The sequence below is a fragment of the Malaclemys terrapin genome, chromosome 3, assembly GCF_027887155.1.
Source record: "Malaclemys terrapin pileata isolate rMalTer1 chromosome 3, rMalTer1.hap1, whole genome shotgun sequence".
In the NCBI taxonomy this organism is placed as follows: domain Eukaryota; kingdom Metazoa; phylum Chordata; order Testudines; family Emydidae; genus Malaclemys; species Malaclemys terrapin.
This window is the reverse complement of record NC_071507.1, coordinates 7,176,233-7,188,470: the sequence shown is the minus strand read 5'-3', so window position 1 is coordinate 7,188,470 and position 12,238 is coordinate 7,176,233. Positions and strand designations below refer to the sequence as shown.

At 53.6% G+C, this 12,238-nt stretch overlaps 1 protein-coding gene across 3 annotated transcripts in view; it reads right to left on the bottom strand.

Moving 5' to 3' along the window:
• Nucleotides 1-8,616: 8,616 nt before the first annotated feature.
• RRBP1 (ribosome binding protein 1) overlaps nucleotides 8,617-12,238 on the bottom strand; it is a 55,787-nt gene continuing 52,165 nt past the window's right edge. For all 3 annotated transcript variants that reach the window (XM_054022404.1, XM_054022406.1, XM_054022405.1), the window contains 3 exons: nucleotides 11,939-12,037; nucleotides 10,439-10,582; nucleotides 8,617-9,112 (listed from right to left, as the gene is read on the bottom strand). In XM_054022404.1, coding sequence (XP_053878379.1) covers nucleotides 9,074-9,112; nucleotides 10,439-10,582; nucleotides 11,939-12,037 — 282 coding nt within the window. In that variant the 3' untranslated portion in view covers nucleotides 8,617-9,073. The remainder of the gene's footprint in view (nucleotides 9,113-10,438; nucleotides 10,583-11,938; nucleotides 12,038-12,238) is intronic.

Here is a 12,238-nt window from a genome sequence, read left to right as displayed (position 1 = left end):
TATCTGCCTCCAGCAACCAAACCAAATGCAGCTGCTTCTGTCCTAAACATCATGTGAACAGCAGGCAGATTCTCTCAACATGAATACATCTCTTCTTTCAGTACCTTCCAGAGCCAGCCCCAGTTCCTTACCAGCTAGAACTAGGAAGCGGCTGCTGTGTAACTTCCACTATTGTGTTAAAAAGATTGCATGAGGATCTAGTCAGCAGCCCAAAGTGGTCTCCGCTCTTGGCTATCAGATACTTTGCCTGTTCCTCAACTTGAATGCCAGAACCACCACAGTCGAGGTTCATGTGGCAGTGAAAGGGGTCAGCCGTGGGAAGGTTTGCCCTGTTTAACAGGGAAAATACAATGAAAGTGAAGGTTCCAATAGTAACGCTTGGGTAGTCACAGTGCATATCTGCGACTGCCTAGACCTGTTTTTCTGGTTAAATGTAATTGATCGTTGCATGATGCATAAACACATTCCCTGCCCTGCATGTTCTCTGTTGCATTGCTGTTGAAACCATCACACTTGCATTTTCTGATTAACTGGGCAGCTGCTCATGTGATATCCGCATGCTTCTGCTTTTGTGATTGAAATCTATGAAGATCCATGAGGCATCAGAAATGCTTCCTTAAGTCGAGAAAAGGAAGTAGGCTATGTTAAAAGTATCTCTTTGAGCATTTGTCCCAACTCACTCCTCCGCTAACTGGAGTGAGTAATACCTGCCAGAAGTTTCTGCTTTCTCAGCTGGCTGAAATAAATGTCTGGTTAAAGTCTGTTTTCAGATAAGTGCCGCTCCTAATTCCTTACGCAGACTTTGCCTTAACAAATAAAGACCTCTCGGTTAAGGTGGAGCTACAATCCAGATGAGATGTCAAGCACTAGATCAAAATCTCTAGGGGAAATTCCTGCTTCACTTAAGTCAAGGGGAGTTGGGCGGGCCCCAGATTTCATTCCCTATTTAACAAGATTCATTGCTAAATGGAAGAGGAAAGAAATCAATTGGAATGACTTAGGCTGGCAGGGGGGGTTGACTGTCCTCTCATCATGAGCACCCTTGTGAGCATAGAGATGAGACCTGGGAGGATAATGCCCAGTTCTCCCAGTTCCAGCTGATGGGAGTGGCTCATGGCTGCCTTCCCCATCAGCCTTGATGCTGGTGGATAGGATACTGGTGTTTGGAGTAAAATGGTTCTTGGTGCTGGCAATATTCCTTGGTAGGAGACACTGATACTTGCCAGAAGGTATCCAAGGGTTATACTATGCCAGGCTTTCTGCAGGCACTAACCACACCCCACTAGTCCTGGGGTGAGTTACCGAACAAAACTTCTCTTCAACCTTCCCTACGAGGCCTCTGCTTGTATGACCGAGTGTGGCGGGGGGGGGAAGCTTAGTGTCAAAGAAAGGGATTTCATCACAGGCACCTTTGCGGGGGAGCCTGACCTAGGAGCCACGGACAAAAGGGAAAGAGTCCCCTATGTCTTGCACCAATCTGTCAGCGTTCTCTACTCAGAGAACATTTTCAGCTCTGCGGCATAGATTGCAGTGGGTTTCTTCACAAAGGAGGTTAGGTGTATCATGGCCCTGTCCTCTAGATGGCAACACTGAGCAGAGACATTTAAAAAGCCCAGTGGTTTGAATGTGGTCACTTCAATAGTCTAACTTTCAAAGCTGCGGCGTACCTGCAGTTCCTGTGGGCTTTGGTGGCGGTTGGGGCTGCAGCCTTCTGAAAAAACAGGAGCCTAATTTTAGACTGCCCAGTTTGAAAAATTTTGCCTAAAACACCTACCTACTGTCTAAGAGTGCGTGTGGGGACAGAAGGTGCCAGGCCTCCTGAATCCTAGAGTTGCACTATCCTTCTGCTACAGCCCATGCTACTGGTGGACTCTCTCTCTCTCTTCCCCCCCCCCCCCCCCCCTTCCTATCACCCTCGATGCCCTTTTATGGTAAAATAAGCAGAGCTACCATCACAGCGCTGGGCTCCTCCTGGACGTGGGGAGCACTTGGCACACAGGCTATAGCATTCCCTAAGCAAATCCAGCTGCTGGAGGAGCTGCCCTAGCCTCCTGGCAGGGAGAGGCGTGAAGAAACTGGAACCTGCCTGCCACTCCTCGGCACCCTGCAGAAAGAGGCGTGGTCAGCCTGTGCGTCTGTGCAGTGCCCGGCAGAGATGTGCATGTGGCCAGGGGAAGGGCGCCCCTCCTGCAGCCCTGTTCTGGAAGCAGCAGCTGGAGTGAAGCCAAGGGCCCTGGGAGGGAGCGAGGTTCTCAGGGTTAACTTTGCCCGTGGCTGGGAGAGGATGGCGCCTGAGGCGTTCCCTGAGTCACACAGCCATCAGGTGCCAGCTGATGATGCAGCCCTGTAGGGTAGCCCAGCAAATCCTACACCTGGTTGAAACCAAGGTTAAACTGCCTGGGTGAGACTCCAGGCTTAGAGCAGTTTATCCTGCTCGCTGTAGGCATTTGGACTGGTATACCAATGGCACTGGCTGAAATCCAGCAAACCTCCACTGTAGATAAGGGGGAAGTGACACGGGGCTAGGGCAGGCCGTTAAACAGAGAGTGTATGTGCTAAAGGGGAAAGAAGCGAAACCAGCGTGACACCCTCAGGGTGTTATACAGTAATACAACTAGAAGAGGGGACATGCGCTGCCAGCATGTCAGGCTGCATTACAGCACTGTGAAGCGAGACTAGGAGGATGGTTGGGGTGGGGGGACCAGCAAAGGGGTATTATCAAATGTAGAGGTGCTGCATGGACACCACCAAAGGAAAGTGGATGGGGGTGATGCTACCCCCACTACTGCCTACAAGTGGGGCGCTGGCTCAGAGTGCTGACCTCCGCTGTCCAAAGGATAAAATTACAGGGGCCAGAACCCCCACCCTGCTGCTCCAGTCCAGCTGCCAATATGGGACTTCGGGGGGGGGGGGGGGGGGGGAGGGGTGTTTGTTTTGTTTGTTCACTTTCAGGAGTGGCTCAGCATTGCTACCCCTGGGAAGTCTGGCCTGACCCCATTACAATACTGTAGGGCTCTTCTGCCCTCCTGGTCTAAAGTTAACATGCACTCAGCCACCCCACCCCCTATACCATAGTTAGCTCCAGCCCCGCTCATCAGCATCCAATGTGGGTTCTGGGTTATAGCTGCACGCACCTGTGAGCCACTCACGGGTCCAGGGGAGCATAGCCAGGTGTTCAGCTAAAGGGGACTAAAATATGGTCAGGGCCTTAGTCTGTGCCCAGGAGCAGCTGCCTGCAGGGGGTGGTTTGCAAACTTCTACAGCTACCACCAGGGCATGGCCTTTGTGTTCTTGTTCTGCTACTGCATTGCACCCTGGGGAAGGGATAGCCACAGAGAGGCTGCTTGGTGTTCGCATGCAGGGACTCTGCCTCTCGCTCCCTGCCCCAGTTGGGTCAGAGGCTGAGACATCTCCACCGGAGCATCCTACCTCCTCCACGCCAGGCCTTTTACAGCAAAGTGTGAGCCTGCCAAGCTGGGCGGCTATAGCTCTCGGCCCCTTCTCCACAGGGACGTGTTTTGCTGACCCTGCTGCAGGCTTTGCCTCCATTGTCCAGTCCTACCCCTCTTCCTCCAAGAAAATGTGTAAACCACTCCAGGGAAGCTAGTGTGGCCATGACATTAAAGAAGACGAGCCTGTTACCACACAGCAGTGTAGCAGTCCTGTCTGTGAGCCCCTTTCCAATGCTTGTACACATTTAACAATGCCTAGTGTGCAGCACCCCCACGGCTCTTTGCTGTGGCCCGCTGGAGCTGTTTCTTGTTATCATCATAGACTGTTTTACATAACAATCTCAATAAAAAAAATTGCAAAAGGTGGGCGGGGCATGAACGGGGTAAAGGGAAGCTGGATTTTGAATGGTGAAGTGGTGCTGTGAAGGTGGCCTCATGATTGTGCCGGGAAACCTCCCTGCGCAATTCTATGCCCCGTTTCCTGCAGGGAAAGCAGCTGGTGCTGGTACCGTCGCTTGCCAACTCAGGCAAGGAATCACGGCATATGGCAAAGCTGCGGCCTCAAGCGGAGTTACTGCTCACAGGCTGATGGCCACGAAGGGAACATGAATGAATGGAAGAAGCGCAAGTCAGCTCTCACCCCTCCTCTCGCCCCACTTAGCTGAGGATTTCCAGGCCCACCAACAGAGCTCAGCCTGGGACGTTGCCACATGGCTGCGGGCTACAGGAGTTCAGGTTCCTACTGCACAGATTTAATTACAATCAACGACACTCAGCACCTGACACTCAGGGTATGTCTACACCTTCCCTACTCCAGGAGCCATACACATGCTTGTTCCAACCACACTAGCGTCACTGCAGCAGGAGGGGGTAGCCACCCCACCTTCCAGCCCCTGGGCATATCCCACCGCTTGTGCCACGCTGGCTACAGTGTTCTTAGGGTACTAGCTCCATCAGGGCAAGTGGGAATGTGTTTCCCGGAGCTAGGATTCCCCCAGCTCGAAGTGGAGACCTACCCTTACTTAAAGCTACTAGGTGGTAGCTTTGCTGTATCCGATACTAAGGATGGGATTTTCAAAGGGGGTGGAGTTGGAATTCAAGTTCCTAACTCCCTTGGGTTCTTTTGAAAAGCCCAGCCTGCCCTGCCCTCGATCAGGATTTTGGCAAGGGATGACACCACATAGAAAGCGTGGGTGTGGCTGGGGGACTAGGCAACAGCGTTGATCCCGTCTGCCTGGTACCCAGAAGAGCGGGAAGGCCCGGCTGCAGCAGGAGAAACGTACAAAAGGATTGGCCAGAATTAAAAGGGAAGGGTTAGTCAGGAACAGCCAGGCTGGCTCAACCCTAAGCTCCATCCAGCCTCATGGCTTGGCTCAGACTGGGGCCAGTGCCAGCTACTTCAGAGAAAGGTACAAGACACCCCGCAGCAGGTGGAGGTGGCATAATGTGCCCCGGACATTACATCTCAGCCTGTACTCTGCTAGTTAGAGATTGGCTTAGGCCCTGAAGCATGAGAATGTTAGAACGGGCTCATTTTCAAGAGAGAGACTTAGGCCCAGATCCCTAAAGGTGATGAGGCCCCTGGCTTCCATGGATTGCAGGAGCCTGAATAGCTTTGAGGACCTGCTGCAGAGCTGAGGAATCCCCTTCCCTTCTCCCTGTCTGCTGGATGCAGACAGCTCCAGTACATTAAAGTTAGGTGGCGGGGGAGATTCTCCAAGGCACCACTAGCAGCTACTGCCCAGCGGCTAGTCCATGGAAGGCAGGTGCCTAACCACTAGGGTTACCATATTCTGTACCTCCAAATGGAGGACACTCCACGGCCCCCGGCCCCGCCCCCAGCCCCGCCCATACCCCCTCCCCAACCCCGCCCCCTCCCCAAAGTCTCCGCCCCCTCCCCTGCTTCCCACGAACATTTGATTCGCGGGAAGCCTGAAGCAGGTAAGGGGGGTGTGGGGGGGAGGAGGCGCAGCCCAGGCTGGCCCCCCCGGCGGCTCCAGCCTGGGTCGGCTCGGGCCCTGGGGTGCCGGCCCCGGCCCACCACCCCCGGCTCCCCGCCGGCCCGGCCGACCCGGCTCCCAGCCCGGACCCCGGCCCGGCACCGCGCCCCCGGCTCCCCGTCCGGCCCCGCGCCCAGCCCTGCACTGCGCCCCTCGTTCCCGGCCCGGCACCATGCCCCCGGCCCCGCACCGCCGGCCCCGGCCGAGCACCACCCAGCCCTCCCGATTTTCCCGGACATGCCCAGCTTTTGGGGATTTCCCCCCGGACGGGGATTTGAGCCCCCAAAAGCCGGACATGTCCGGGAAAATCCAGACGTATGGTAACCCTACTAACCACCCTTTTTGTGACTTTAAAGACCCACCCAACCTTCTATGGAAAGTTCTCTCCATTCGAATTAATTAGCTGCCGTGTTACCCTCCTGCCTTGGGTGGGCCATCGTGGGAGGACTTGGCCTGGGACCCGCTATTCTTCTCGCAGGCTGAGAGGCCGTATCCCCACCCTGGGAACTGCAGCCCAGTTTTGAGCTGGTTCAGCACAGTCCATATCCAGCGCGGGCTGCCAGAACCCTCCAGGAGTAAGAGACTAGCCCAGGAGCCACTGGTGATGTTTAGGTGCCGTGTGCCAGTAAATGGAAGGCTGGGCCCAGGGCCAGTTGCCAAGGCAGCAACAGACAACCTAGGGTCTAGTGGTTTCCCTGAAGGCAAGAGGGGTGGATCCTGGGCTTGGAATGAAAAGCTAGCGGCTGGCCCAGCCATGCAGTGACTTTGGCCCATGCCGGCAGCCAGCCAGGAACCGGGCCGGCTGCAAACCCAGCTCACAGCTGCATGCCCATGGTTAGTCGGCAAGTAATAACCACCAGTGAGTCTTCCCCATGCCCGGCCTCTGGGGACTGCTGAGCCTGGACACGGCTGGATTCCTGGAGCTGGACTGCAGGGGGGATGGCACCTCCACGCAGATGTGAATTCTCCCTCCCGTCGCTGTTTAAAATCAGTGACGTTGTTACTGCTACAGCAACATTCGACGGATGTGAAGATCAGCCCGGGGAGATAAGCACATCAGGACAGAAACCGAACTCCTCTGAGTGGCAGCGAGTGAGCGAGCAGCACAGAACATCCCTTGTCGGGCTCACCTCCAGGAGCAGAAGCAGGGCTCAGCCACCCACACGTCACTGCAGCCCTGGTCGGTTCCCAAACCGCAAGGTGCAACGAGCATAAGGCTTTACTGCAGCTCAGCATCGTACGGGATCAGGACTCACGTCCCAAAAGGAACCTAGGGGCACCAGTCTGGTGCAATGGGGGTAGCAAAGGACCTCCCAGCCGGGTACAGCTTCACTAGGCAGCACAACAAAGCACGGCGAGATCCCCATTATCCTGATTGGCCCAGAAGCACCGGTCAGGTGACTGCTGTATAAATACGTCCCTGGTCTGCCAAGACAGTGCCGGGCAATGCACTCCTGGAACTAGAGTCACTTAGAGGCACTGCACTGCTCAGTCTTCGGGCCCTGTCACTTGGTGGACTTCACAACCCTGCGCTAGGCGCTCAGGGTCCCTATATCACACCTGGGCAGAGGTAGCGGCCTATGAATGGCATTGACGGAAGTCAGCAGGCTGGGCCGGGAGCTGCCAAAGCAAGCCAATAGGAAATGCTCAGGAGAGGGGTGTGGCCTAGGCCCCGCCCCTCACATGAGTTAGGCCCCTCCCTCCATTTGGGCTGCACAGCCGTGAACCCTCTCCTGTAGTCAGGCCTCTCAGCCTGGGAGGGCTCTTCAGCTTGCTACCTTCCTGGCATGCTGCAAACGCCGCCAGTTTGGGCAGGCTGAGGCGGCGCCACACCCAGCCCCGAGGGGGTGGGAGGGAGTCTCGGGAGGGGGTCGTTTCGGCAGGACATCGGGAGGCCGATGACTTGAATTGCTGGTGGGATTCCATTGTGCCGTGATGTGCTAGGGGCAGCCAGAGCCTGGGGCAGGAATCTGATTTCAGGTGTAAATACAAGGGAGGGGAACATAGACAGCACCAAGACAAACCTGAGTGCTGGCGCTCCATTCCCCAGGGCACGAGGTTCCACCTGCACCCAGTCCCCTAGAGCCCTGCTGGGAACAAAGAGAAGGGGCTCTTTCTCCTCTACTGACAGAGACCCAGACTCTGCCCCGACTAACCCCACAGGGCTCTCACTCCAACCTGGCTTTGAAGGCTCCCTCTGATGCTAAAGCAGCCCGTGCTTTGCACACGGACGCCTGGGACCCCTACAGACACAGGACAGTTCAAGGAACAAAACGAGTGCTTAACCAGCAGGGGGCGCAAAAGGGCTGGTTTAACATAAGCAAGCCCAAGTGGGTTGTACGGACCAGCACGTTCACCAAGCACCAGTTAAAACTGCCCTTAAACAGAGAGGGACTTGGCTCCCTTGGCTACATACACACAAGCCTCCTAACTGATCCCTGCAGGATCAGACCAGCCACTGTGTTTTCACCTCCTCCAGTTAGGCCACTCTATCGAACATGTACAAGTGACCACCGGGGGGCAGCGCGGGGAAGAGTTAGAACCTTTGACTAAGACATGGGAAAAATCTCACCCCTGAAAGCACCGAGTGCCGACCTGGCTCAGCTCCTCCCGAACCGAAGTCAACAGGAGTTTTGTCATCAACTTCAATGGCAGCAGAGATGGGCTCATGGCTCCCTGCGTTCAGAAAAGCTGAAGTCACAGCTTGGCCTGACTTCTCCATACAGCTCTTCCCCTCCTGGACAACTCCAGGTTCGAGGCTCCCATGGGATGCAGCGAAAATGATGCACGCGACCAGCAGCAGGGAAACTTCCTGGATGCCCAAGATGGACCAGGGCAGCTGGCACTCCCACCATGTCCAACCCGTCTCGCCAGCTCCCATAGCTGTGTTCAGCGCTCCTAGTACAGGACACATTCCCCTGACGCCCCAGGACCATCTCCGTCCCTCGCTCACACCATGGAATGAGGAGCATTGTACTACTTTTCCCTCTGCTCACATCACTCAGGAAAAAGCAAGAAAAGTGGAGCACCACCTTTCTGTTCGGTCCTGAGGCGGGGGAGATGGGGCCTTTGGGACATGGAGGACTCAAGGGCTGTTATGATCATAGCGCTTTATACCATCAACAGGAGCAAGCGCCTCAAAATAAGACCAGCACAACCCCTAGTTAGCTACACCATTGGTTTAATTGCATTACCATCCAGAAATTCACAAGGACACTTGCCAACAGCCGCCTGGTACGACGAACAGGGGCGGCGTGTACCTTCCAGGCTTCATTCACTCCAAAAGACAAAAATTGCACTGATCGATGAACACACACAGAGTCTTCCCTTTTCGCACATTCATGGATTCTGTTACTACAGAAGGTAAAGGCTTGGAAGCAGCTGGCTGACCCAGTCAGGGCTTTCCCAAGGGAACTCAGTTTTACAAAAAAACAGTATGAAAATTCCTTTACAGATGTACGTCTGCAGTGTGTACTTGGATCCTTTTAAATCTCAAACTAGGAGGTTTTGGGGGTCACTAATGGCTTGTGTGTCTTTATCGGCAAAGAACTGAGCATATATTTTTAGGAACGTGTAAGGCATTTTGGTAAGTGGAATAGTAAATTCTAGATCTTAGACCCATCAGACCGAAGTTCCTTCCTTTGAACCGTTGTCTTCCCCCTGGAAGTGAGAAAGAGCAGAACAGGTTATAGGATTGTATATAGAACACGTATTATGTTTTTAGTAGTTGAGTAAGCAGGTATTCCTAGGGACAGGGTTTTATCTAACAATTACGTCAATATCATAATGGCAGAGGCAGGATTCAACATTCGACTCAAAGAACCCCTGATCCAGCGAAGTTAACACAAATGCCCTACAGGCCAGATCTGGCCTTCCGGCCATGCAGTCAGATTAACTTTTGTTGGTGAAAGAGACAAGCTTTTGAGCTCCACAGAGCTTTTCCTCAAGTCTGGGAAATGGTGTCACAGCTAAATACAAGGTGGAAGAGATTAAGCATAAGGAGTTAACACATGTTGCAAGAAACCATTCAAAATGAAGGGGGTAATTAACACCTCTGCACTCATAGGAAAAGAAAGACATAAAACCAAGGTCTCTATTGAATCCATAATTTTTGGTGTCTAGCAGAGTTATGAATTTAAGTTCCCAAGCCCATCTTTAGAAGGTGTATCAAATGCCTCAACAACTACATGTGTAAAACCAGACAAAACTATACTCTCAAATGAACTCAGAGGAAAACGATAAAAAGACCAAAAAAAAACCACACGTATTGCCTGTGGGTGAACACTTGCTATAAAGTGATCACTCCATATCTGACCTCTCAATCCTCATACTCAAAAGGAAACCTGCACGGCACCGTCAAAAGATGAGCCTGGAAGCTTAAATTCTGTGAGGCTCCGAGTACCTTTCCCAGATCTGAAGAAGAGCTCTGTGGAGCTCATGGGTCCCTTCCACCAGGAGGAGTTGGTCCAATAAGAGAGATTACCTCACCCACCGTGTGTCTCTCATATCCTGGAATCAACATGGCTACACTACCACTGCGAACAACAGTTATACTGTCCAGAATCTGAATTTTTGTTGAAAAAGTTGATAAGGGGAAATGGATTTCTCTACTCTATGTTCTGCCACCGCTAAGATCAGCCCAGGCAGTGTATGAGTGCTCCTCTTGTAAAGTTCCCATTTTTGTACATTATGTGCGTCTTGAATAGGAAAGATGGTCTAATGGTTAAAGCACTGGGCTGGGACTTGGAAGATCTGGATTCTGTTGCCAATTGTCGGATTCCCTGCGTCCTCGGGCAAATCACTTCATCTCAGAGTCTCCGTTCCCCACCCTTTGATTCATGTATTTAACTCTAAGGTCTTCAGGGCAGAGACGGTCCCTTCCTACGTGTCTGTGCAGTGCTTAGCATAACAGGGTCCCAATCTCGGTTATGGCTTCCTGATTCTATCTGCACACCACTACGTTCCATTTGGAAACAGATGCAATACCGTTTCTTGAAGCTGCTCTTTCAATTTCTTCACTGCTTCTCTTTCTTTGGCCAGTTGTCCCTGGGTAATCTTCAATAGCTCTTGGAGTTTGGTAGCGGCTTGTCCCAAGTCCTTTGTTAGCTTCTTCTCCTTCTCAAGTCTTTCCTGCACACAATTGAAGTAAACTATTATTTGCGATAACTAGATCCATAATTTACCGATCACTGGACACAGGGCAGCAGCAGTCACAGGCCACTCCCACCTCGCAGAGCCCCTGGAGAGGTTTTTGCTATGGGGTTGCACTCTGGCTTTTGTTTGACAGTGGAGAAACATCTGCTCAGCTCCCTCTAGATGTAACTGATGCTCATCCCCACATTTCACAGGTCGGTCACCCTTAGTGAGAGTCTCTGTGCAGAAACATAGAATCCAGACTTGCTTCTGCACAACAGACATTGGCCAGGATCTCATCTCATCTCCCCACCAACTGTCTAGCCACCTTCTGTGATGGGGCCAAAGCAATGGATGGCCCCGTCCAGCACAGTCAGTAGGCCCCATTCCTTCCTGTATGAATCCGACTGGTGTCGGAGGACGACATGGTGGTTGCCAGTCTCTAGCCATCAGAGGCAGAGTCTCAGAGCTGCTCCTTCCCCACTAGTGCCATGGACCGATGGGAATGGGCAGGACGGGGCTCGGATTCACCTAAACCCCCGCCACACTCGATGCCAGGGTTGAAGGGAGAAGCAGCCCTGGATCTTATTTCCTCTCCTCCTCCTCCACCCTACAAGGGCCAGATCCCACAGCCCGAGCTTGGGGAGCCCGAGCCGGCTGCAGCGAGACATCACACGAGGAAGACGAAGCCCCTAACAGTGCAACGCCCGACGTGAGAAGTGGCTTCAGGAGCCAGCTCTCAGGCCAGAGTCAGGGACCACAGCAATCGCAGCGAGGGTGCCCCTACTTACCCTGCACATGGCTTCCCTTCCCTGGCTTAGCAAACATACGCCCTTAATGCACAGCATAGAATCATAGAATTTCAGGGTTGGCAGGGACCTCAGGAGGTCATCTAGTCCAACCCCCTGCTCAGAGCAGGACCAATCCCCAGACAGATTTTTGCCCCAGATCCCTAAATGACCCCCTCAAGGATTGAACTCACAACCCTGGGTTTAGCAGGCCAATGCTCAAACCACTGAGATATTCTCCCCCCCTCCGGTGCTGCTCAGGCCATACTGCTGGGATCGGTTCCGGGCTGCATCAGAGTGCAGGGCTGTATTCTGGGCTGCTATGGGCACCCAGACTTCCCGCTTAGTAGATTACATCTGGCCCGGCGGCTGCCAGCATTGAACACAGTGACCCTGCCCCCTCACAGGGCTAGGTCCTTAAGCTAGAGAATTCTCCCCCAGCCTGCGGTGGTACCGTTCTGCTACCGGAGCAGCAGACAGAGAACCAGAATCTGGCCCAGGGCGCCCTTCACCCTCCTGGCCTTGCAGACCCCGTGCTGCGAGGGGGGCGTGTGCAGGGAATTACCTTCAGGTGCTGAACCTCCTCCGTTTCCGAGGACGCTACGTTTGCAGCGGATCTCAGCTTTTCCAGTTCAGCTTGCAAACTGCACACTGAGCTCTGCGCCTGCGGTTTCGGGAAGTGGAGAGGTCAGTCCTACCTTACTAGGATACTTGAGAATCAAACGGGTGGTCGGCAGACAGGACGAACAGGGGCCCAGAAGAGCAGAGGGCAAACTCAGCCGGCTAAGAATCCCAGCACCGCACGGCAGTGGGTATAGCGACATTTATCCTTCACCAGCCGCGCAGAGTTAAGTTACACTGCAGT